General features: G+C 36.6%; 2 protein-coding genes across 2 annotated transcripts; one reads left to right on the forward strand and one right to left on the reverse strand.

The window, feature by feature from the left end:
• Positions 1 to 5,959: 5,959 nt before the first annotated feature.
• LOC145795878 (UDP-N-acetylglucosamine transporter UGNT1-like) lies at positions 5,960 to 26,590 on the reverse strand. The gene is given in 7 exon segments (XM_082880805.1): positions 5,960 to 6,067; positions 6,156 to 6,302; positions 7,875 to 7,947; positions 14,613 to 14,674; positions 14,782 to 14,943; positions 26,178 to 26,254; positions 26,500 to 26,590. Coding segments are annotated over 7 exon segments (720 nt in total).
• On the forward strand, positions 10,134 to 12,214 carry LOC114299447 (chloroplast stem-loop binding protein of 41 kDa b, chloroplastic-like). Its single transcript, XM_028244179.2, has 5 exons — positions 10,134 to 10,264; positions 10,454 to 10,540; positions 10,642 to 10,779; positions 11,035 to 11,100; positions 12,119 to 12,214. The coding sequence occupies exons 1-5, from the start codon at positions 10,202 to 10,204 to the stop codon at positions 12,212 to 12,214; spliced, it is 450 nt and encodes a 149-aa protein (XP_028099980.2). The 5' UTR covers positions 10,134 to 10,201.
• Positions 26,591 to 27,489: the final 899 nt, after the last annotated feature.

Consider the following 27,489-nt stretch of genomic DNA (forward strand, 5'->3'; position numbering starts at 1 on the left):
AATTTTGAAACCCTCAAAATTTCTTTTTCCCCCCTTAAATTATACCAAAATTATCCTTGTGAAAACATTTCACCCATTAAATGCACACCCCCCACATCCAAAAAAAAAAACCCTCTTCCAAAAAACCCTAACAAAACCCATCAAGAAGAAGAAGAGCCAATGTGATTACTGTCTCTGCTGTCTCATTCACCATTGCCATAGTTGGTATATTCTCTCTCTCTCTCTATATATATATATATATATATATATGCATGCATAATTTCTTAGTTTTCTCGTAATAATTTCTTCTCTTGTAGGGAAAAAATTATAATAATTGGGTTGGTTGGTTTTTTTGGTAGATAATATAAAATTGTGAGTTCAGCAGAGAACTGCGCAGCAATATTATCAAAGCTACACGATGAAGGAATAACTTTTCAACTTGATAATAGATTTGGGCTACTTCTGATAACTTCTGCAAGTGTTAAAATTTTTGACCATTTAATGTGTTAAGAAATTTCCATGCTCGGGCCTGTATTCTTGAACTTGAAAAAATGAAAACTTCAGCAAGCGTTAACAATTTTGGCTGTTCAATGTGTTAAGAAATTTTCTTGTTCGGACTTGCTTTTCCAAACATTACTTTTGTGTTCGGAAATGCCTTCCCGAACAAATAAGCAATGTTCGGGCCTATATTCCTGAACTTGAAAAACTGACAATTTCTGCAAGCATTAACAATTTTGATCGTTCAATGTGTTAAGAAATTTCCATGTTTGGACCTGCATTCTTGAACATTATTTATTTGATTGGGAATGCTTTCCCGAACAAATAAACAATGTTCGGGTCTGTGTTCCCAAATTTCGATTATATGTTTGGGAGTTCAGTCCCGAAAAAATGACGAACAAATTTTATTATTTTTGTCATTTTTTTTTCAAAACACTTACCCTTACAAGGCCAATCTCCTCTGAGTTAAAAACAACATCAAAGCTATGAACCTCCTCTAAGCTTTTATTGTTGTCTTCCTCTCGTCTTATAGAGTTGTGGTTACTAGAAAAATTTCCACTCATTGTGATTGCCAAAGAAGTGTATATAGTCGAATGGTTGCCACTATTATCGCTGGAATATTGCCGTCAAAGGGGTTTCAAGGTTTTGAGGGTGGGTAGGTTTTGAAGGTGGGATTTGGGGAAGATGGATGGGTGGTCATGGAGGTGGATACTCTCATAAACCCTAATTCATAATGTAGTGGGTGTGTAAGTTTAATTGTGAGATGGGGTATCCCAAAATTAATGATGTCCTTTATAGTAATTTATTTGAGGTTATTATTGTAATAAAAAAAATTTAAAAACTGAGAGGTACAAAATAATTTATGGGGTGCTAATAGTAGCACTCAAATCTATTTCCACACACCTAATTAACTCAGAGTACACACTTAATGAAATATTAATTTTATGACAATTATATCCTATATGAAAATGATCATAATAGACATCTAACAACACCCACAACATTATATGAAAAAATTCTCTATACACATATTTTAAGAACCAAAAAAAATCTCAATGTACATCTTTTGAGTTAAAAAAAAATTAAACCCTAATTTTTTTTTTTGTTGTTGTCACTTTATTTGTTACACACTCTATCCTCCTCTATTACTTACAAAGCAATACTCTCATCTCGCTTTTGATTTCATTCAGAACTTCAGTGCTTGTTTACAAGTGGAAAAACTGATTTCAAGTTCCTGATTTCAATGTACAAGTGGAACCATCTAGCTTATGAGTGAGATCGTGCAATGACAAGTGAAAAAAAAAAATTCCATTCGAAACTTTAGTGCCGAAGAAACACATAATTTTCGAAACTTAAATGTCGAAAATATTGCAACCGTTCGGAACTAATTGGTCAAAATAATACATTTTATTCGGAAGTTAAGTTCCAAAATAAATCTATAGTTTTGGAAACCCAGTGCCGAAAGCCCAAACCGTAAATCTTAAGAACAAAATTGAGGGTTTTATGCCAATAGAGTGCACAAAGATTTGAAAATGATAAATGCAATAATAAAATGATAAATGTAACAATAAAATGGAAAGTTGCCTTATTTCAGCACTATTTTAGAGGGTTTTCAATGGAGGTTCAATTGAGGAAGCATCACTTCAGACTTTGGTCTTTCTTCAAGGGCGTGGGTGGGTCTACAAATGTGGAAGTAGGGTCAATCAAAAGTGCGTGGAAAGGAGAGTTAAGTGGTATGCATACAATGATTATGAGTAAGGATGTAATTGTAACTTTAAGTATGTGGATTGAAAAAATTAATTAATAATCAAATTAATAAGTGTGTGTATTGAGAAAAGATGTGTACTAAGTTAATTAAGCATGTGGAAATAGAATTTCCCACAAAAAAGTGAGTTGTTTTATTTATTTATTTATTTTTTTATCCGAAGGACAAAGTGAGTTTGTTCTCAATGTTTTGGTATTACCCATTTTGACCTCATGAGATTTATTTAAAATACGGTTTATCATATGTGACTCTAAAAAATTACATCTCGCTACTTGAAGTTTCTAATTGCATAACAAATGACTCTTTATTAATAAATTATAAAGTCAATTAACAGTTTTTAACGATGTTAGAAATTTATTAGTAATTCAAATAATTTTATCATTATATAAAAGAACAGTTAGAAGTTTTATTTTTCAGTTAATTTTGTAAAATTAAAAAATTCTGACAATGGAGTACTTCTAATTTCCAAACCATATGAGGCAATCTGTATTTTAAGTAAATCTCAAGGGGTGTATTTGTAATTTATCCTTACATTTTTTATTTATGATTTAAATTTTACTTTAATTTCTATAGTTTTAAATTAAATAATTTGATCCCTATATTTTAAAAATAATTTTAAGTTGGTTATTCCCTCTAAATTAGAGGCTAAAATTAATAATTTTGTGACACTCGTCAATTTTCTAAGTTGTACATACGGACAAAATTAACAAAAATTTAAATAGAATAACCAATCTGGACTTAAAATATAATCACCAAATTATTTAATTTAAAATTATGAAGATTAAAGTGAAATTTAGATAAAATTATATTGTTTGGTTTATATCTCAACATACAATTTTTGAGAAAAATTTTCAAAATTTTGTTTTGTTCAAATTTTTTGAAAAACAATTTCAAAATCACTTTCTCTCTCCTACACATCAATCCATCACTTTTTCTCTCACACACATATACTCAATTACAACAAAATATCAAATCATCTCAAACTCCCAAACTTCAAAACTATTTTCAAAATATACAACCAAACAAATCAAAAAAATTCCTAAACTCTCTCCCTATTTTTTTTTTTTTTGAAAATTTGTCTTAAAACACAAACCAAACACACTCAAAATGTTGTACCAGAGAAACTTGGGAGGCAATTTTTTTTTTTTGACACCATAATTCTTCTCAAATATCAATTATCAAATTTCATTCAAAAATTAATTATCTAATAAAAATTCAAGATTCAGATATGAAAAATATATCGAAGTGTTTGGCAAGGGCTTTTTCAGGTTTTTTTGGCTATTTTAGCCACAAAAAACAAAATAGACTATTTTAGCCATAACAAACAAAATATCACATCCAACCTATAATCATTACATTCTTCTCTCACAAAAAAAGTCAAAAAAGCCAAAAAGCCAAAAAGCCCTTCCCAAACCAAGCTTTTTAGCCCAGGCTAAAATAGCCAAAAAAGCTAAAAAGCCAAAAAGCCAACCCACTTCCCAAACGGAGGCACAATTCAAATATCAAGTACTGAACTAAAGGCCAAACTATGGGGTTTTTTTGTTCATTAGTTGATATATGAATCCTGAAATTGTTAGTGGCTTTTACCCTTTAATTTGTAGTGACTTTTTGAATCATACAGAAAAATAAAAAGAGTGATATTACAACTTGTAGTGACTTTTTTACTAAAATCTTTAGTTGCCAAACAAGGCCATTTGTGTCCAAAATATAAAGTTAATTACATTTTTAGCCTTCAACTATCATTAAATATGTTTATCCTCTAACTTTAAAATTGTACATTTAGCCTTCTCGACTAAAAAAACTACAGAAAATTAATTTATGAATTTTTTATATTGTTTTAAAGTTAAGGAGTGAAAGTAAAAACAATTTTTGTACGATATATATATATATATATAGTGGAGAAGTCTACGAATTAAGGAATAAAATAATATCCAATATAGTTTAAGGTTGTAAATTGTAATTAACCCAAGAATAAGGATTAACTTACGTTTCGTTTGTTTTGACAGAAAGGAAAACATTTTCTGTAGAAAACCTTTTCCAGAAAATTAATTTGTTTTCTTGTGTTTGGTTGGACCTAAAAATGTTTTCCGGAAAAACATTTTCCATTGTTTGGTTCACCCAGAAATGATTTATTTTTCATAAATTCCACTACTTTAACTAAACTATGTTAATCAATCACATAATAATCACAAATCCAACGAAAAAAATTTACTAATCTCAAACGCAATAGAAATATATGTTGAATCACTACCAATCAAAAAGAACATAAAAAAATATTAAACATAAAATACCAAACTAACATTTAGAATGCTTCCATATCCAAAATAATTCAATCCAAGTTCTACTTTATGTAACATGATTCAAAGTAATAATAAGTCTTAATTCATAATCTAGTACAAGTTTAAACAACTAATTTCTAGCATTTTTTTCAAAGAAACTTTCCAACCACATTTTTCAAATTATGAGGCAAGCATAAATTCATCATATCCTTCCATCTTCATAACTTCTTAATAAAGCTCATTGACATTAACTTGATCCATAGTCAATTTTTTTTTTTTTTTTTTTATTGCTGAAGCAACTTCTCCAATTTTTGTTCGGATAACTTGTCATAGCTATCATCTTGTTCGAATAAATTTTTAGTCACCGAAAGTCACTTTTTTCTTGTCAAAAACTTTTATCGACTAAATTTTTTGGTTGCTGGATTAGTCGTAAAATAATTGACGGGAAAGGTAATTAGAGACTAAAAAATGTTTAGTCACTGAAAACCCTCAATTGGCGACTTTTAGTCACCAAAAGGTTTAAAATAAAATTAATATCGCATTTTCAACGACTAAAACTTTTTCTTGCTAAAAACTTTAATTATTTAGGACGACTAAAGTTTTAGTCGCCAATTTTTTTGTTTTGGTTTTTGTTTTTGTTTTTGTTTATTTTTTAGTTACTAAATGTTTTAGTTGCCTAAAGTCTAATTTGTTTTTAGCTACCAAAGTTTTAATCGTCAAAAGTGTTTTTTCGTTTTTTTTTTCTTCGGATACTAAAGTTTTAGTCAACAAATTTTTTTTTTTAATTTTTAGCTACTAAATTCTTAGTCACCTAAAGTCTACTTTTTCTTTTTTCTTTTTTTTTTTAATCTTAATTTTTATTTTTATTTTTTATGGTTACTAAATATTTAGTCGTCAAAAAATTTGTTTTCATTTTACTTTTTTTAGTTACTAACTATTTAGTTGCTAAAAATATTACTTCCTTTTTGGCTACCAATTGCTTAGTCGCCAAAAACATCATTTTATTTATTTATTTATTTATTTATTTTTTAATAATTTGTCCACAACCTGTATGTATTTCGTGCAACCTATACCATGTATATAAACAAAACAATACATATATTATCAACCATTTCATAATCTGCATCCATTTCACTTACAACCATCCAAAAATGAATAACTTTTAATGTCAAATTCCATACAAATCATGTCCAACCTAAAATATTACTTCCATACAAAATAGAGAATCATACAAAAATCATGTCCTCCATACACAAAAAAATATATTCACTAGCATGCGAAATGGCCATTTGGCATAGTACAAATTATTAAAGTTCATAGTCACTTCGAAGTCACTTTTGATGAAAGTCAAGAATAGGAAGATCCGTCCACAGAGGAATCCTTCAAAAAATTCAATTAAACATATAGTTTTATTTGAGCTTAAGGAGGCTAGTAAATATCATTTTTTTGTAGAAAGATTTAGAACTCGAAAGATGTGATTCTGTTGGAGACCTATCATCTTACCATTGCACCACATGAGGCCAAAGCTATTGAGGCCACTCGACTTCTCGAGAAAATTGAGAAAACATATCAGCACAAGATATGCAATGCCTCACATATCAATGAGAAATGGAAAGACGTTTTTAAAAATAAACAAATGTACTAATGCGAGCTACAGAAGCAAGATATATTGCTGTGTAGATATTCGATATGAAAACAATAACATAGCTGTAGGAGTCAAATGACATGTCCCGAGCTCCTACTACCAATGCACCAAGTATAATTGAAAAATCTAAAAATTCCTAAGATATTGATTTGTGATTATGTTTCAATTTTAAACTACGAATAACAATCCTAATCAAACAATCAAAGACATATCGACACAACGATTTAACGTGAAAAAACCACAATTGGAGCGCCTTCAATTGTGATAAAAAAAATTATGGGCCAAAGCCACAAAACAATCCACTTAGAAGACAAAAAAGAATTACACAAGTGTACTCTCAATTACATATCGAATCCATGCCTGAATTGAATTGACCCCAATGTGCCTCTTCCACCACTGTCTTCACTTCGAAATTGTCTTGTCCAACATTGAATCCACAATGCTGATGTTGAATCTACGACAATGAGCCACTCCGAAATCCACCAAAGCTTCAGGCTCAAGTTCCTCGGAATCCACCGAAGAACAACTTTTTCTATTGTAAACGAAACAATAATACCAACCCTTGATATTTGATAATCTGAAGTTCGTTGATCAATCGATCACCTTCTATGCACCAAGGAAACTCATATAAACTATCCTCCAATATAAAACACTTTGTTTGTTCTTCTTCTCTGAAAATCTGGACGACTTAAACCCTAAAAACAGTGAACAACGCACTTTATAGAAAATAGGATCGCGCAGATTGCTCGAGCGCACATTTCATTGCTCGAGCGATGTAACTAAAGGCGGTGTGAAACATATATGTTGACTGCTCGAGCGCAACTGTCACCGCTCAAGTAGTGAAACTTTCTTCCCAGAAGTTCAGGCATTCTGTAAATATACTAGATGATCCTTTTCTTCGCTCGAGCGTACAAATGACCGCTCGAGCAGTCAAATAACTTCGACTACATTGTTGCCTTTTGCTTTGGGGGTGCTACCCTTTGACCCAACTGTGGCTTTGCCCCGGACCCGTCATGGGGCGTTGCCCCCTAGATCTCTGTACTTAGTCAGCGATGTGGCAAACATGAAAGGATGAAGATCACAAACTCCTCTGCATAGGCACAATTTGGGTTAGATTTGCATCTAAATACTCATAGCGTCACTGAAATAAAAAGATCGAATCAAATTATAACTGAAAGGAGTTTTGTTAAATGGGATTGCCAATAACAAAAACTTAACAATAATTATCGCTACACTGATGAGACACTTGGAAGTTTCAACCAAGAAAGATGTCAGAAATATTAAATTTTACAGGTCAATTCCTATCAAATAAAAATTGCAAGGATAAAACAATCTGAATAACAAGTTTGTCATGCTTGTATAAAGTTTCATATGTTTTTCACTTTGAAGCTTGTAAAAAGCCTAATCAAATGTTGTTATTACACATACATCAGGCCTTTGGTATTTTATTCAAGAAATCTTGCACCATTTAAATTTGGTTTGTTACTAACTAACATTTGTAGCTAGGATAAGTTCAAAAACCAAAATAACTCAAGAATTGTAAAGGTTTACTAAAAATATAAAGGGAAAAAAAAAATCATAAACATTAATGATGTACAAAGCACTATCAACACTAAGTAGCATATAAATATTTTCGTACTTCAAGAAAAATCAATGAATGATGTATTGGAAGAAAGCAACAATGAGAACATGGAGCCTACCTACAAACCACAAAAGGTGAATGTTTCTGTCCTACCAAAAGGTACTTCGTGACCATTGTAAACGCTATCGTTGTCCGCCCACTATAGGAATTTACACATTCGGCGACTAAAAATGGCGACTAAAGCAAATTTAGTCTCCAAAGATACACACTTTAGCTACCATACTAAATTTAGTCGCCAAAGATAGGCACTTTAGCTACTAAAAGAAATTTGGTCGGGAAAGGTTCTATTTTCAGCAACTAAGAATAATTTAGTCGGTATTGATGTTACTTTTGGTGACTAATTTAAGTTTAGTCGTTGAAAATAGGATTTTGGGCTGCAAAAAAAAAATCTTGGTCCCTACATGTACAATCTTTAGCTACTAAGAATAATTTAGTAGCTAAAGATGTTACTTTTGGCAACTAATTTAAGTTTAGTCGTTGAAAATAGGATTTTAGGCTACAAAATAAATTTTGGTCCCTAAATGTACAATCTTCATCTACTAAGAATAATTTAGTCGCTATTTATCTTACTTCTACCGACTAAACAATTGTAATTAAGTTTTGGATGGAGGATTTCCAATTTTAGAGGGATTCCTAAAACAATTAGCGACTGAATTATTCAGTTCGTCGGGAAAAACTGGTTTTATTTCGTTTTGGTGACTAATAGACACTGGTCGGGAAAAAACTAAACCTAAGAAATTAAAAGTCCAAGGTCGATCTGTCTCACTCTCATTCATGCCTCTGTGTCACTGTCTCTCACTCTTGCCTCACCCCTCTGTGACTTTCTCTCTCTTTCTCTCTCTCTCTCTCTCTCTCTCTCTCGCCTCTGTCCTCCTTTCTGTCGATTTGTCTCCGTCTGTTACACGAGCACCACCACAAGGGTTACATGAGCACCACAGTCGCTTCCAGGTATATCTCCTCTATTTCGCCCTCTCTCTATCTCTCTCTATTTGTCTCTGTGTCTTCCTCTCTCTGTTTGCCTCCATTCGGAACTGTGAGGCACCAGATGTTGAAGAAGTGGGACAAGAATTGTTCCTTCTATTTCCATCGACCTCTTCATCACAGAGATCTTGTGCATTATCCATCTAATTCACTGCAAAACCACACTACACCTATAAAAAAAACCATTAGTTTTTGAAGCATTGTCATTTGGTGATGATGAATAGACCTCGCTGAATCGATTGGAGTTTAATAATCGACCCAGCCCCAACATTCTTTTCCATACTCCATCTATGAGGATGTTGGTCATGACCACAAACATAGCATCGATTCCCATTGGGTTCCGTTCATTGAATCACCTACAAAAACTACTCCCTTCCCTCAGATCAATACCAACATTTTTATGGTATTGACCCTAAGAAAAATAACAACCTTCTCTCTCTCTTCTTTCTTTTTCTCTCTCCGATTTCAATGGCATCAGATTGAATACCTCTATTCAGGTACCCTTCTCTCCTCCCAATCTAGTTTGGTAGAACTATTGTGTATGCCTCTCTGTGTTTTTATTTAATGTTTCAACTGTTGAACCCAAATGAGTTTAACTGAAATGCTTGGGTAAATCACCAGGTGGGGTTAATTGGCTCAAATTGTAAGCATCTTATATTAGCCAATTGAACCATTACTACACTCTTTCACATGTTGAGTTCAACTTCAGGCAATTGAGTATAGCACCTTAGCACTTTAAAAAAGAAAAGAAAAAAAAAGACACTAAAATTAGCATAATAGGACAGATGGTTTGGTCATGCACAATGAAAACCTATAGATGTAACCATAAGGAAGGTGGATGTGATCACCACATATGAAATTAAATGCGATAATAAAAAAAGATATGAACTTGTTTAATCTAACTGAGAATATAGCCTTTGACAAAGAAAAATGACGAAAAAATATTCAAATACCCCACTGGATTGAGAAATAAGGCTTAATTTGGTTTGGTTTGATTTAGGAGAAAAGCAAAACCTATCATGATCTAAGATTGGTGACTGACAGTGATACATAATTTTGACTATCAAGAGCACAATGAGTTTGTTCTATGTGAAGTGTGCATTTATTCAAAACTTAATGAAGTTAATGCCTCTCATCAGTTTCATTAGCAAACAAATTAGTTGGTTTATTTAGGCATCATTTGTCACATGGTTTTGGAAGAAAAATTTTCTACTTTTGAAAGCAAGCTCTGGCTTATTTTTGTTATAGGAGTTGAGAATCACACACACTGCACATGTCTTACTCAGTGTTTCAAACAGTTTATGTATTTCTTAATTTATTAATATCCATATCTCATGTAGTATAGAAGAAAGGTATGGCAACCAAAAAGAGCGTTACACGTCTCAGCATCAAGTGCCAAGAAAATCCTGATAATGGGAGGGACTCAGTTTATTGGTGTGTTTTTGTCAAGACTTCTTGTAAAAGAAGGCCACCAGGTATGAACCCTTCTCTTTACATTTTAACATTTATATGTACTGATTTTCTTTTCCCAATTGTTTTTTTTTTCTTAACAATCTTTTCCACTTATGGCGTGCAATTAAAATTGGATTGACAAATTACTACACAGATTTATATTAGATGATGTCTTCGACTTTTTAATAAAAAAGTTTTATATAATAATGCAGGTGACTCTATTCACAAGAGGAAAAGCTCCCATCACCCAACAATTGCCTGGTGAATCAGAGAAGGATTATGTTGATTTTTCTTCCAAGGTTATTAATTATGATATATACAGTGGAAAATTCTATTGACCTTTTTGATCAATTTCATATTTTTCTTTGTTGATGAATGAAATATTGTATTCTAAGTGTAGATCTTGCACTTGAAAGGAGACGGGAAGGACTTTGAATTCGTGAAAGCCAGTCTCTCAGCCGAAGGCTTTGATGTTGTTTATGATATTAATGGTATGCATTGCAATAAATTTTTGCTCCTTATGCAATCCACACAATGTGTCCTATCTATGTGTTTATTGTAGACTTGTTAATTATGTTCTAGTTTTTGTTATAAAATTTGGAGTGTTTATATTGTTTTAATTGTTCTAGTTAATTACTTTGATAGCCTTCTTAATAGCATACATGGAGTTTGTGTTACATTAATTGGGTATTGTCCTTCCTGTCTAGTTCATGATCTATGGCTAGCCTTTTACCTTTTAATCTTAGAAAAGTAAATTGCTAAAGTTAAAATTTGTGTGCGATAATTCTTTCAGGATATGGCTTGCGACACATTCTTGAAAATTGTTCAGAAGTGCAAGCATAAATTTGTTATTGTACAGGTAACATTATTTTAATCTTGTTGGTCAAATGTCAATTTTTCATATTGGATATAACTTTGAATGTGTCATGCTTTTCTTCTATTGTTTCCTGCTTGGAGAAAGCAAACCATTTGTATCTGAACTTCTAACTGTAGAAGTTGTATAGGAAATGAAAATATCTTTGATAATAGATCTTGAGTACAGAGTTTCCTATTTATACAATATTAGAGTTTTTTTATGTAGCTATACTATATCTAACTATGTAACTAAAAGTAGTTGTAACAGACTTGATACAACTGAGCTTAATATCTAATGAATTATAATGCTTGAGCCTCGTCTGTTTGTTTTGCTTGTGTAGCTGATATTATCTCATTAGGCCCCCGCAAGTGAAGAGGTGAGGCACGAACCATGAGCTTGTGCTGAAGGTAAGCAAAGCGAGTAGAAGAAAGAGTCTTAGTGAAGATATTAGCAAGTTGGTCAGAAGAGCCAACATGTTTGACAACAAGTTTCTTTGATACAACCTGTTCACACACATAATGATAATCCACAACAATATGTTTTGTGCGGGCATGGAAAACAGGATTCGAGGCCAAGCTAATAGCAGAGAGATTATCACACCAAAGCGTAGGCACACCAGAAGGAAGACGTAATTCAGTAAGGAGCATCTGAAGCCAAGTCAGTTCAGAGGTAGCCTGGGTGAGAGCCCTGTATTTGACTTCAGTGGAGGAACGAGAGACAGCACTGTGCTTCTTAGCAACAAAAGTAAACTTGCTAAACTCATCCACAAATAGAACATAGTATCTAATGAATTACAATGCTTGAGCCTCGTCTGTTTATTCTGCTTGTGTAGCTGATATTATCTCACCACTAATAAGCCTTCCTGCAATTATAGCTGATCTTGAGGCCCATCAGATTCATTCATTTTATGAATCAGTATGTTTGTCTGATTTTTTGATAAATAGTATCTTTGTCTGGTGCCCTAATATTAGACTGTATAAAGGGTGGTTGTGAAGTAACAATTGTTGTTCTACTGTTTCAGGTCGGCAATATGATTCAAGCAAAGTCTAATCCTCAGAAGAGCGATGAATATTTGAAGAGGCTAATGGAGCTTCCAAATCAAGCAAGCTTTACATAAAAAATGCTACTACTTCCAGGAATGCATGTGCATGTGTTCAAGCCCATGCTAGTCTTTGTGGTAGCTAGTGGCTTATGGTTTCATTTTTCTGTGCAAAAATGGATTGAAATTATAGGATAGAAATGCCATAGTGTGGATTTCTTGAAAGATCAAGATGTAATCAAGACTGTCCTTAATATATTGCAGGTATGTTTTACGACTAAGACAATTTTTCTTGAGTCAATGAAATTACATTATTTGCTGTATTTCCAGAACTTGGTTCTCTCATGGTGCATTATTTTTTCTAAGTTGCTGCTTCTTCTTCTTCTTCATTTATCTATTTAGTTATTTTCTTTGGAGATAGGGTGGGTATTCTGTGTGTGAGTTGATGTGAAATTGGAACCACTTAGGGAGGCTTTGGCAACCCATGCTTTGTTATTTGACTTTGTTTTACTGCAACAGAATGCACAATTTTTTAATTTTATTTATTGTTTTAGGGAGATATTTGAACATAATAATGGTATTATTATTTTTTTGTTATCGAACATAATAATGGTGTCATTACAAAGAATTGTAGACATGCTTCAAATTGACAAGAAGAAATGTAAGTGTCCTTGTTATGTACTTTTTTCTTTCTTTCCCCCTGCGTTGGCTATGGCAGGGAGTTGGTTAATATTACATATTGTGAGAGATTTATTGTAATTTGCTATTAATGGGTTCTGTTCTTTGTATCATTTAGATCAAATGGTTGTTTTTGTTATTAACTTAATAATGTGAATAAAGGTTCACTTTGTGGATTGAACTTTGTGATAAATTAAAGAACTTATCCATTGAATGAGTAAAACTCATCAACCGTGACTCATGGTTTATCATTGGTAATATATTTAGTGAAACACATTGGATATTTTTTGCTGCTAAATCTTTTTGCTTTCTTTTTAGGTCACCTTCTTCAAGATTATTTCTTTTTGTACCTTTCTTAAAAAGTATTTTGTTCTATGTTTCCCTAGCTTTTTAGATGGTAGATTATGGATCTGTATACAAGATTCTTAACCTTGATAGGCTTTCTTATGCATATCACTGTCACTTCATGCTGAAGCATGATTCATGGAAGTCATTTTGTTTTGCTTGGTAGACAAATACAAGTGTTGCCAGTTCACTTGGAACATATTTCTTATCTCAAATTTCATTGATCTTTTTGGACATGCTTAATGTATACAGGTATTATTTCGGATTACAATTTAGTCAATACTAATGATTAATTTTATTTTTGCAGATGGTTTTTGAAGTAGAAATGTGGATATGACTTTTTTTGACAAGTACGGAAGGGCATTGTTTTTATACCTCCGTCCTTATATATAATGGTTCATACAAATTACTTTTTTGGCGTGGTAAATATCTAAAATTTGGCTTCGTACAAATTAGCATTGGACGTGGTACAAATTAGTTTAAGGTTCAGTACAGATTAAATTTTTGGTGTGACACAAATTTCCTTTTGGATATTAAATTTGATTAACCCTCTGTTATGTATGAAATTAAATTATTGAGGTTGGATTGTACTTGGTTCGTATGGAATTTGTATTACATTTAGAATTGGGTGTTCAATATTAATTTTTTGGATGGTTGAAAGTGAAATGTGTGCACGTTGTCGAATGGTTGATAATATATTCAGTATTGAAGGATTATAATGTTTATACAGGGCACAGGTTGCACTAATAATGGATACAGGTGGTTCAAAAATTAAAAAAAAAAATTAATGTAGTATTTGGTGAGTAAATATGTTGGTAGCTAAAAATGCAAGCAAATGTTTTGGTTGTAAAAATTATTGCTGACTAAATATAAATTTAATATAGTATTTGGCGACTAAATATGTTGGTAGCTAAAAATGCAAGCAAACTATTGCCGACTAAATATTTTAGTTACGAAAAACCCAGAATCCTTTGGCGACTAAAATGTTTGGTGGTAAAAACTAATGAAATGAAAATTAAGAGGCTTTTGGTGACTAAAGTTTGTAGTCGGTAAAAGTAACAACGACTAAAAAATTTGGTCGCTAAATGTATGTATTATATTACCTGACTAAAATGTTTTGTCACAAATTGTATTATTGTAGGCTTTTGAGAACTTTTGGCGACTAATATTGTAGTCGCCAAAAGATAACCTTTGTCGACAACTAAAGTTTAGTAGCCAAACATTCACTTTCGGCGACTAATGTTTTAGTCGCCAAAAATATAACCTTTGCCGACTAACCAAGGTTTAGTAGCCAAACGTTCACTTTTGGTGACCAAAAATAATTTAGTCGCCAATACTATCGCCGACAAGGTATAAGCGACGACCTTGGCGACAAAAAAATTTAGTCGCTAATGCGTTTCGGCGACCAAAAATTGAGCTTTTGGTGACCAATATTTTAGTCGCCAAAAGTGACATTTCTTGTAGTGGCCTGTACATAGGAACACTTATGACATGCATAGATTCGATTGATGCCAGCTTTCACCAAAAGAGAAGGACATAAGTATATCTAGAAGGAAAATTCTAATATCTACCCACAAAAAAAAAAAAAAAAAAAAGAAGATTTTGTGCCATCAAACTCATACCATGTAAAGCAAATATGATATTACAAGAGGAATGGTGTGACACAATGTCTTCAATGGTACAAGAGTTGCCCGATTGGTAGTGATACCCTCTAATTCATCATCCGTGAAAGATATGATCTTTTACTATTTCATTGCATATAGAAATATACATGAACACACCATCTGCCAAAAAAATAAATATAAAATAAAATAATTCCTCAATTAGCTAATAAGAAATGATCAAACTTACATCTTCAATTTAGCAAACAATTCTCCGTGTGGCGTCAAAACTGTTAGACCACTTAGGAATCAAAGAGTTTTGAATGAGTAGTTGGGAAAAAATATTATAAACATAAGGAAATATATGGGTGAAAAATCAGATTGCATCATTATAAAACTCATAAATTTGATATTATAATTCACAAATATCTAAATTGTGAAATGTAACGCCCTCAAAAATAAGCATTTAAACCCATTAGACAAGACACGCATTTATATACAAACTATCCACATTCCTTTATTCATTAGAGCTCCATATACATAGGTATTACATGTTAATCCCATAACAAAATGCCCTACGGGCTTACAGCTTTCCAAGTTAACACTTGGTTACAACAAAGAGTTCTAACTCGTTTACACATTAAGCCCTTGGCTTGAAATTACATGTAATACATCAAAAGTAAAACGACAAAACTATGCCCGCCACTAGCCTCCCAGCTATGTCCTTGGAGGTGGCATGCTTCCTGTACCTGAAAATGATATTCCCATATAGGGTGAGCCACAGCCCAGTAGAAATACACTAAACCAACCATGGACAATGACTAAAACATTAGCAATTGATAGTTGGTCAACACTGATTCAATCACATAAATTACATATTTATGTCAACGACTTACAAGTCCCAATTACTTTTCATTTTCCCTTTTTCAACAGATAAGCATGCTAGCTCTATCATCATTTCCACAGATATGTATAAAAACTATATCTCACATTCAGATAAGCATAAAAGCTATATCCACATTCTCAACAGATATTTATATCAACAATATCCACAGATAAGCATACAAGCTGTATCCACACTTCACTTCACAAAGATAAGCATATGAGCTCTATCTTCACTTCTCTAGACAAGCATATGAGCTCTGTCTACGGAGTACATCCCCTATCTCCTCCAAATACCTATCCGGTTTAGAGGTACATCCCCTATCTTCCCCTAAACCGCGGAGTACATCCCCTATCTCCTCCTCTACACATAACGCATATAAACACATTGGTTCTATATACAATCACACAATACAAACAATTAATGTATTCTAGCAACTGTCAAGTTCCATAACACATTCCATTGATTAGTCTCAGTTTGCCTAATCAACATACATTGTCTACCACAATCACGACTATCCTCCACCGATAGCCCAAAGCAGTTATTTCTAAAACAGAAAATAAATGCACAAATGGATATTCAATCAACATTTCATTTCCTCATTTCTCATCAATTAATTATCCCAATTAATTAAACACTGTAATTAGGCCATTTTCCATAATTACCATTTCAACCCTTAGGTCCCATTTTCATCAATGATTCAACAATCATTCCATTTTCTTCATGCCAAACATGCATCTAGGTTCATTATGAATGAAACCCCAACCTTTGTAAAATTACACAAAGCCCCAAACTTTCACAAAATTACCAAACCAACCCCAACATCTCAAAATACCAAAATTTAAAGACAAAGCCCATAGAGAGGAGTAGGTTATCCCTACCTCAAATTCGGAGTTCCAAAGGAGAAGACAACAAAACCCAACGTGCTCCAAAACCCGAGATTTTCAGATTAAAATGAAGCCCTCGACGATCAACAACTTTTTTGTAAAGGCCAAAGGTGAGTAAATCACTCCTACAAGATCAAAACCTAGAGAGAAGGTAGAGTCTAGAGTGAGAGGCTCAACAATGGTGATTTTGGAAAAGTAAGAGAGAGAAGAGAAAGTGAAAAAGTGATTTGAAAAGTCACAATTTCGGGACTTAAACCCAGTCTTCCGCTCGAGCGTAAAACACCCCGCTCGAGCGTACACTCACAGACTTCCGCTCGAGCGGCCAACCTCCCGCTCGAGCGCAGAATGCACTCGCCCAGCACTTTTGCAGAGCCAGGCCTCCGCTCGAGCTCCCAATCCCTACGCTCGAGCTCACAACACTGCACAACAAGATACTGGATGGATGTAATCTACGCTCGAGCGCCAACACCTCCGCTCGAGCGTACAGGCCAAAAATCTGGGCAACTAGTTTTGGTTTCTAAACTCAACCAACCTGTAACAAACCCGCTCAACACATCCTATAACTCAAATACAAAGTAAGAAAGGATGTAAACAAGATAATAAGCAACTACCAACATCCACGGACACATGTCCGGATCACTATACAACAAGGGTAAACCCGGGATCGCTATAACCTCCCCCCCTTAAAGAATTTCGTCCCCGAAATTAAACACAAGTTTTCAAAAAAACAAGTTCTCTTCCATTTTAAACAATGTTACATTTTAACATTCAACAATTCGACCCATTACCGGTCATCCCATCCCTTTAACAAGAGACATATCACAATATGTAAACAACATATGTATTATTAACATGCACCAACATTATGCACTAACTTTCCAATGTCAACAATATATTCAACATATATAGTGTTACATTCAACTTCCATATGAGGCAAGTCCCAAAACATACTTCCAATAACCAAAACATTCTCAATGTTTCACAACTTAAGACATATATAAAAGCTCTTAAGTTCAACAAAATGTAAAATTTTTAAATACAAGATTACATATCAACAAACAAGTCCGGATATTTCTCTCGGACTTCCAACTCACGTTCCCAAGTGGCTTCCTCCACTCCGTGATGTTTCCACAAGATTTTCACCAAAGGAATGGTCTTGCCACGCAGGACCTGATCCCGCCTATCCAAGACCCGAACCGGTCTCTCTTCATACGAGGCATCCTCATCTACCTCTAAATCAGTCCAATCCAACACATGTGATGGATCTGGCTCATACTTCCGAAGCATACTCACATGAAACACGTCATGCACTCCGGATAATTGCGGCGGTAAGGCTAACCGATAAGCAACCTCGCCTATCTTCTCAAGGATCTCAAAAGGACCAATAAACCGAGGGGATAACTTCCCACTCTTTCCAAACCTCATCAGACCTCGCCTAGGTGATATCTTCAGAAAGACATGATCACCTACTTCAAACGCCAAAGGTCTCCTCCTACGGTCGGCATAACTCTTTTGTCGACTCTGGGCTGTAACAAGCCTCTTACGGATAAGCTCAACTTTCTCCGTCGTCTCCCTAACCAACTCCGGACCCAACAAAGGTGCATCACCCACCTCGGCCCAACAAACTGGAGACCTACACGGTCGGCCATACAAGGCCTCAAACGGTGCCATACCGATGCTAGACTGAAAACTGTTGTTGTAGGCAAACTCTACCAATGGCAAGTGCCTCTCCCACGTCCCACAGAAGTCCAGGACACAACCCCGAAGCATATCCTCGAGGATCTGAATAGTACGCTCGGACTGCCCGTCAGTCTGAGGATGATAAGCCGTACTAAAGGTCAACTTAGTGCCCAAGGCACTCTGCAAACTCTGCCACAACCTAGCAGTAAAACGAGGATCTCTATCTGAGACGATCGTCACTGGGACCCCGTGCAATCTCACTACGTCCCGAATATACAAATCGGCAAGATGATCTACCGAATCTCTCACGCGCATAGGAATAAAGTGCGCCGACTTAGTCAACCGGTCTACAACCACCCAAACAGCATCACTACCCCGCTGAGTCCTCGGAAGGCCTACAACGAAGTCCATAGTGACATGCTCCCACTTCCACTCGGCAATAGGCAAGGGTTGCAACAAACCCGCTGGCCTCTGATGCTCGGCCTTCACTTGCTGGCAAGTAAGGCATTTCGATACGAAAACAGCCACATCTCTTTTCATACCCCGCCACCAAAACTGGCGACCCAAATCCTGATACATCTTAGTACCTCCCGGATGCACCGCAAGGCGCGAATGGTGAAACTCTCGGAGTACTTCCTCTCGGCAAGACTCCGGTACAAACAAACGGTTTCGGTATCTCACACTCAGGTCGGGATACACCGTCAAACCCTTCTCAACTTTCCCACTGGAGATCTTCTCTCAGAGGGATTCTACCTCAAGGTCACCTCTTTGTGCCTCTAACACTCTAATCACAAGTGTAGGCTGCGCAACTACAGAAAACAAGGCCGCAGCCTCAACAGATTCGCCCAGTAGCAAATCAAACTCGCCAAGTGCTCCTAACATCACCCATTCCCGGATGGCTATACAAGCTACATCACTAATGGTTTTCCTACTAAGGGCATCGGCCACAACATTGGCCTTTCCCGGATGATAATGCAACTCAAAATCATAATCCTCGATGAACTCCATCCATCTCCTCTGCCTCAGATTCAAGTCTCTCTGTGTAAACAGATACTTCAAACTCTTATGATCCGAGAATACCTCGAACCTCTCACCATAAAGGTAGTGCCTCCAGATTTTCAAGGCAAAGATCACAGCTGCTAACTCTAGGTCGTGTGTGGGGTAATTCTTCTCGTGTATTTTCAATTGACGTGAGCCATAAGCTACCACCTTTCCCTCTTGCATCAACACACAACCCAAACCCTCTCGTGAGGCATCACAATAAACTGCATAACCCAACCCTCTCTCCGGAATAATCAATACCGGAGCGGTGGTCAATCTAACTTTCAGCTCTTGGAACGACTTTTCACAAGTCTCACTCCACACAAACTTGACTCCCTTCCGAGTCAGTCTAGTCAACGGTGACGCTAACCTGGAGAAATCTTTCACAAACCGACGGTAATACCCAGCTAATCCCAAAAAACTGCGGATCTCAAACACACTCTTAGGCTGTGCCCAATCTTGCACTGCCTCAACCTTGGATGTATCAACAGACACCCCCTCCCCGGATACCACGTGGCCTAAGAATTTGACTTCCCTCAGCCAGAACTCACACTTCCCAAACTTGGCATACAGCCTATGGGCTCTAAGTAACTCAAGCACCACTCTCAAGTGTGCCTCGTGCTCCTCCTCAGAAGACGAATAGATAAGGATATCGTCCACGAAAACAACCACAAATCGGTCTAAGAACTCCCGGAAAATCCGGTTCATCAAGTCCATAAAGACTGCCGGTGCATTGGTAAGCCCAAATGGCATCACCAGAAACTCATAATGGCCATACCGCGTACGGAATGCCGTCTTAGGAATATCTTCCTCCCTGACCCTCAACTGATGGTAACCCGATCTCAAGTCTATCTTAGAGAAACAACGGGAACCCTTCAACTGGTCAAACAAATCATCTATACGGGGCATAGGATACTTATTCTTAACCGTAGCCCGATTCAACTTCCGATAGTCAATACACAATCTCAAGGCACCATCTTTCTTTTTAACAAAGAGTGCCGGTGCTCCCCACGGTGAAACACTAGGGCGAACAAAGCCCTTATCGAGCAATTCCTGGAGCTGAACTTTCAACTCAACCAACTCTGCTGGAGCAAAACGGTAAGGTGCCATAGAAATCGGCGCCGTACCAGGCACTAAATCAATAGAGAACTCTATCTCTCAGTGAGGTGGCAAACTAACAAGATTTTCGGGAAAAACATCCGAATACTCACAAACCACCCTCGGCAATACAATCAGTGTCTCATCACACTTACTACTCTCAAAGCTAGCAAGTAGACCACTAAGCTCACTTCGCCCTCGCGAATCATACCCCGGTGGCAAAACACTACCAACCCGGTCTCCCAAGAAATGGAACCACTCCCCGCTCAAGGTACACAATGTAACCCTCTGGCGGTAGCAATCAATAACAGCCCGGTATGACGATAGCCAGTCCATACCCAAAATAACATCAAAACCCTTCATGGGCATGACAACAAACGGAAAAGGAAGCCTATAATCGGCGACCTCTATATCACATCCTCTAACACCCTGTTTCAGAATCAACTCACCACCCAAAGGCGATACCACACAAATAGGAGATGCTAACTGTGCTAACTCCAATTCCAAAACAGATGCAAATGCAGCAGATACAAAAGAATGAGATGCACCCGTGTCTATCAACACATTAGCAACTGAGTTGCAAAACAGAAAAGTACCTCTCACTACTGATGGAGCCGGTACTAAATCCTGCGCGGTAACAGCATACACGCGCCCCGTAGGCCCCTGGTCTACCTGCTCACCTCTCGGAGCAAAAGACTGCTGCACAGACTGGGATGACGAAGCTCCCGGATTGGCCCTCGAGGCCTGCACAGACTGAGCTGGCTGAAAACCCTGCGTCTGCCTAGAACCAGACGCTCCCGAAGTGGCACTCAACTGTGGGCAAAACCTCTTCATGTGCCCAGGTTGTCCACACTGAAAACAAGTCAAGAGCTGCCCCCTGCCTAAACTCTGACTCTGCGGTCTAGCTGAAGAAGAAGCAGCTTTCTGACCCCCACCCTTCTGCGGGCAAACAGATACCTTGTGACCCAGCTGGCCACACTTGTAACAGGTGAATTCTCCCTGACTGCCTCTCCCCGAGCCTACACTAGGCACTGGAAAGGTCGATCTAGAGACTGCACCCTGAGACTGCTGAGGGTTATAACCCCTCTGCCTCCTACCATCACTCTGACTATCCTGGCTCCTCTTGGAGCCTCTCTGACCCTCATCCTCCTCCTGCATCATAAGCTCCATATGAGCTGCAGCATCTACCAGGTGTCTATACTCTCGAATGTAAGACCCACCAATTCTCAACTTGAGGCCCCGCCTCAACTTCCGCTCAAACTCATAGCAACGGCGTTCCTCAGACGCCACCAGTTCAGGTGCAAACCTAGACAGACTGGTAAAAGTAGCCTCAAACTCGGCCACTGACAAGCCCTGCTGATTAAGCCGGCTAAACTGATCCCTCAGCTTCTCCCTAGCTGCTGCTGATAAAAACCTCTCCTGAAAAGCATTCACAAACGCCTCCCAAGTACCACCAACACGAGCTTTCTCGTACTTCCACCATTGACCCGCATCTCCCTTCAGTTGGAAGGATGCCAAGGTCACTTTCAGTGCTCCGTCCTCGATGCCAAGCATCTCAAACGTCTTCGTTGTCTGTTCGAGCCATTCATCTGCCTTAAGCGGCTCTTTAGGATCCCCGATAAACTCGTCCGGATTACACCGAAAGAACTCCCTCTTCAAGAAGGAAGGCCCTGCCTCAGCTGCCTGATTCTCAGCCCTAAGAATACCCAAAGCTCCTGCTAACTCTCTGGCCAAGGCACCCATAGCCTGCTGACCCACTGGTTCAGCCACATTGGCCTGACCAACTCCCTCCTGCACTGCCGGAATCTCACCCTGTAACGGTACTTCCTGCCTCGCAGGTCTACCACGCCTAGCACCTCTTCCTCGTCCTGACATCCTAATAAAGGCAACACAGAACGTTAGCACATTCATAGGTGTGCCGAAACTAAACACTCACGTCCTAATGCATGGACAAGTGTAATTCACTCCACATAAGCACATAAACACATAAGCACTTACGAATTTCATTTCCGGATAATGATAGTCCCGAGACGTCACTAGAGTTCCGGTTAGAAACAGCATTGATCAAGTGCTTTTCCAACAAGACTCCCAGAAACTCAAGGATCCAATCAATATCCTAGAAATTAAATCCCATACCCACATAGTCACATAAGCATGTTATCAATTAAGCACATAGCATATGATACTACATCTAAGTCTCTACCAAGCGAGACAAACCCATTGTGATACTAATCACTTCCCACGTACCCAAAGTATTCGAACCCGGTACGCTCTGATACCAAGTTGTAACGCCCTCAAAAATAAGCATTTAAACCCATTAGACAAGACACGCATTTATATACAAACTATCCACATTCCTTTATTCATTAGAGCTCCATATACATAGGTATTACATGTTAATCCCATAACAAAATGCCCTACGGGCTTACAGCTTTCCAAGTTAACACTTGGTTACAACAAAGAGTTCTAACTCGTTTACACATTAAGCCCTTGGCTTGAAATTACATGTAATACATCAAAAGTAAAACGACAAAACTATGCCCGCCACTAGCCTCCCAGCTATGTCCTTGGAGGTGGCATGCTTCCTGTACCTGAAAATGATATTCCCATATAGGGTGAGCCACAGCCCAGTAGAAATACACTAAACCAACCATGGACAATGACTAAAACATTAGCAATTGATAGTTGGTCAACACTGATTCAATCACATAAATTACATATTTATGTCAACGACTTACAAGTCCCAATTACTTTTCATTTTCCCTTTTTCAACAGATAAGCATGCTAGCTCTATCATCATTTCCACAGATATGTATAAAAACTATATCTCACATTCAGATAAGCATAAAAGCTATATCCACATTCTCAACAGATATTTATATCAACAATATCCACAGATAAGCATACAAGCTGTATCCACACTTCACTTCACAAAGATAAGCATATGAGCTCTATCTTCACTTCTCTAGACAAGCATATGAGCTCTGTCTACGGAGTACATCCCCTATCTCCTCCAAATACCTATCCGGTTTAGAGGTACATCCCCTATCTTCCCCTAAACCGCGGAGTACATCCCCTATCTCCTCCTCTACACATAACGCATATAAACACATTGGTTCTATATACAATCACACAATACAAACAATTAATGTATTCTAGCAACTGTCAAGTTCCATAACACATTCCATTGATTAGTCTCAGTTTGCCTAATCAACATACATTGTCTACCACAATCACGACTATCCTCCACCGATAGCCCAAAGCAGTTATTTCTAAAACAGAAAATAAATGCACAAATGGATATTCAATCAACATTTCATTTCCTCATTTCTCATCAATTAATTATCCCAATTAATTAAACACTGTAATTAGGCCATTTTCCATAATTACCATTTCAACCCTTAGGTCCCATTTTCATCAATGATTCAACAATCATTCCATTTTCTTCATGCCAAACATGCATCTAGGTTCATTATGAATGAAACCCCAACCTTTGTAAAATTACACAAAGCCCCAAACTTTCACAAAATTACCAAACCAACCCCAACATCTCAAAATACCAAAATTTAAAGACAAAGCCCATAGAGAGGAGTAGGTTATCCCTACCTCAAATTCGGAGTTCCAAAGGAGAAGACAACAAAACCCAACGTGCTCCAAAACCCGAGATTTTCAGATTAAAATGAAGCCCTCGACGATCAACAACTTTTTTGTAAAGGCCAAAGGTGAGTAAATCACTCCTACAAGATCAAAACCTAGAGAGAAGGTAGAGTCTAGAGTGAGAGGCTCAACAATGGTGATTTTGGAAAAGTAAGAGAGAGAAGAGAAAGTGAAAAAGTGATTTGAAAAGTCACAATTTCGGGACTTAAACCCAGTCTTCCGCTCGAGCGTAAAACACCCCGCTCGAGCGTACACTCACAGACTTCCGCTCGAGCGGCCAACCTCCCGCTCGAGCGCAGAATGCACTCGCCCAGCACTTTTGCAGAGCCAGGCCTCCGCTCGAGCTCCCAATCCCTACGCTCGAGCTCACAACACTGCACAACAAGATACTGGATGGATGTAATCTACGCTCGAGCGCCAACACCTCCGCTCGAGCGTACAGGCCAAAAATCTGGGCAACTAGTTTTGGTTTCTAAACTCAACCAACCTGTAACAAACCCGCTCAACACATCCTATAACTCAAATACAAAGTAAGAAAGGATGTAAACAAGATAATAAGCAACTACCAACATCCACGGACACATGTCCGGATCACTATACAACAAGGGTAAACCCGGGATCGCTATATGAAAGGTAAGTTTACATTACTTAATTCATGTAGGATACATTTATCGTAATTTAATGGGTCTTTTTGGTAAGTGGTCGTCTCTGTGTTATTAACAACACAGATGGTTGGGTATGCATCTGCGGTATTATGCATCTGTGGTATTATGCTTTGGTGCATAGGTAGTGGGTACATGCTGCTTGGCTATGGGGTCTGCTGGTCTGGGTGGACACTATTGTTGGTTGGTCACTGGGTGGCTCATACTCTGCTAGTGTTGGTTGGTCACTGGTATATCAGTTGTGTATATCAGTTGGTTTCTTTGTTCCATTTTAATTTAGTCTATCCTTTAGCTAGCTCTTCCTTCTTGCTCTCTCTTGCTGGTTCCTCACCAGCTGGCGCTTGGTGCTTTTTTAGCACCGAGCTCCTCTTTATTGATGTAATATTGCACCCTGTATGTTTCATCAATAAAGATTTCATTTTTGCCGATCAAAAAAAAAAAAAGTTGTACATCAACAACCAATATCATGAGTACCTCAACCATTATGAACTCCATGATTGGCAGGGTGTGAAGAAAGAATGGGCAAACTGAATTGCAATAGACAGATAGATCAATCAACTATTTAATAATTAGGGGTTAGGGATGGCATTAATTTTACATATAAATATAGGATATTTGGAAACAAAAATCTCCATCCAATTTCCAGATTGAAGCCTTTACCATATCCTTCTTTAAGAAGAAAAATAAAAAACATAAATAGCATCTTCCAAGGTATCACGATAGCTTTTAACCATGTTAAATTTGAAACAACCCAAGGATCATATTGGTGATCGATGGTTCCTAAACAAGCAAAGTTTGATTCAAAATTTTATAGGTCATGTTTGATTGCCAGATTATTTTGGTGATTGATGCAGTCCCTTTAGAGAAACATGATATTTGGGTTTTCTTACATGATTTATTTTAATTTAAATAAATTATGTGTGGTGATTTGGCTCACTAATAAAGGGACACCAACCATGAAGTGCACAAAAGAAATTTTATGCATACTTTTTAGAAATTCCAGCATGTTACAAATGATTCATATATGTTATGAATGAGAACATTATGAGAAAATGGAAAAACTTTGTCCAATAAGTATGTGAACATGAAGTCGAGTACTAGGGAAGCCACTCTGGTTAGTAATTTTGTACCCAATCCATTCCTTATAGGACCTCGAATTTGTGGAACCCCAATTGGGTAATGGCCCATAGGAGCTCAATTTAATGTATTATCTTTTTGATTCTTCAATTTCTCCCTCAAAAACAGTAGGCTTCATGAGCCTATTACAAAGCAACCCTTACTTGTCCATTTATCTTTCTATTCTTACAAAGGGGAATTGTGCAGCAAAGTGTGTTCTGTATACGACCTTTTCTTTATTAATATTCAACTATATATGAGATTAATATGTACACAGCTACCAAGTCATGTGCATAAGTAATGATGACAATCAATCACCAGTAATACAAGTAGAGTTTCTAACTCAATAATGTGCAATCTGGTCCATTCAACTAATTTAACGAAAGAAGTCACCTGAAAGAGCGTGATAACATTCGCATATGGGAAACGATAAGAGAAAATGGCTGATTTGTTGAACATTACCAAGAGAACTACATAACAGATGTCAAAGTGTGATCATAGCAGTTAAAAGAGAACTAGCAGCCCCGTGCCACTATTAATAAGAACATGTTAAGAGTAGTATCGAAATCTTGACTCATAATCATATAGGTGTCCTATCATTCTCGAGTCATAATATCATGACATCAAAATTTTGACTGCTTTGTGATCCTATTTCAAGAAAAAGAGGTTTCCAAGATGCTAGAGAAAATTTTAAAAGAACCTACTGAGCTTATACCTACACACTTTGATCTTCTACTGTTGAAAGGATCTATTTCAATTTGTGAAGCATCTTTAATGTATGGATTCTTTATGAATGGAGGAGGCATAAATCGACAACGTAAAGCAACTGTTTTCTATTATGAACAGAAATGGCATTTGTTTTGTGCACTGTAGGAACTGAATCTCAAAGGATTCTTTAGTACAAATGCTTATAATATCATGTTATTGTTTCTTATAAAATCCAATAACAGAAATGGCATTAATAACTTCTATTATGAACACATTGCTCATTCTAAATGAGAAGAACTAATTTAAGATAGGTACACCATTAACCCTCATCATATCCATAATATGATCAAGATCCCCAAGCAATAAAATTACTATATTTTTAAAATCCAAGTCTTAATTTGATTCAACTCATACATAGCAAATGGCATTCTACCAATCAATCCCAATTACGACATGAAATTGGAGTAGCCCCCATGATACACATTAAAGCTCAAGCACAACATAACAATTAACCTTAACCTATCTTTGCCTTCTGTTTTTGACAGTTTTTAGTTTCTCTGGTGACATGGGACAAGAAATATTTTCTTGCATAAAAAAAGGCGTGAGTGAATCAAACACAAAATCCAACATTCAAATAAGAATAATGGCACTTATTCAACGAATACCTTGTCACAATCCAAATTGGAGATATGTTGACCATTTGGAGCGATACAGTCAGGAGTACCATTCAAAACAAACCATTCCAAGAGATAGTTAATAAATTCAATTGAATGTACATTAGGTCATTTGAGATAACATAAAATCAAATCAACAATGAAAAATTGTTGCGTATAGCATATGCACAAACATGTATTTGACTAATCGATCGGAACCCAAAAACGTCAGCATAATATATATCAGAACCTTAGGGTTTGAAATCAGAATTGAGGAATAATGAATTGGGAGTTACCAAAAGAAATTTTGACTAAGAATGAAATCTTTGTTGTCATCTGCATTG

Source organism: Camellia sinensis, chromosome 7 (genome assembly GCF_055761805.1).
Source record: "Camellia sinensis isolate YWXY chromosome 7, ASM5576180v1, whole genome shotgun sequence".
Classification (NCBI taxonomy): Eukaryota; Viridiplantae; Streptophyta; class Magnoliopsida; order Ericales; family Theaceae; genus Camellia; species Camellia sinensis.

Coding starts and splice junctions, on each gene's coding strand:
- LOC114299447 (XM_028244179.2), top strand. CDS start 10,202: ATGGGAGGGACTCAGTTTATTGGTGTGTTTTTGTCAAGACTTCTTGTA. Junction 10,541..10,641: donor ATGTTGATTTTTCTTCCAAG/GTTATTAATTAT, acceptor TTCTAAGTGTAG/ATCTTGCACTTGAAAGGAGA. Junction 11,101..12,118: donor ATAAATTTGTTATTGTACAG/GTAACATTATTT, acceptor CTACTGTTTCAG/GTCGGCAATATGATTCAAGC.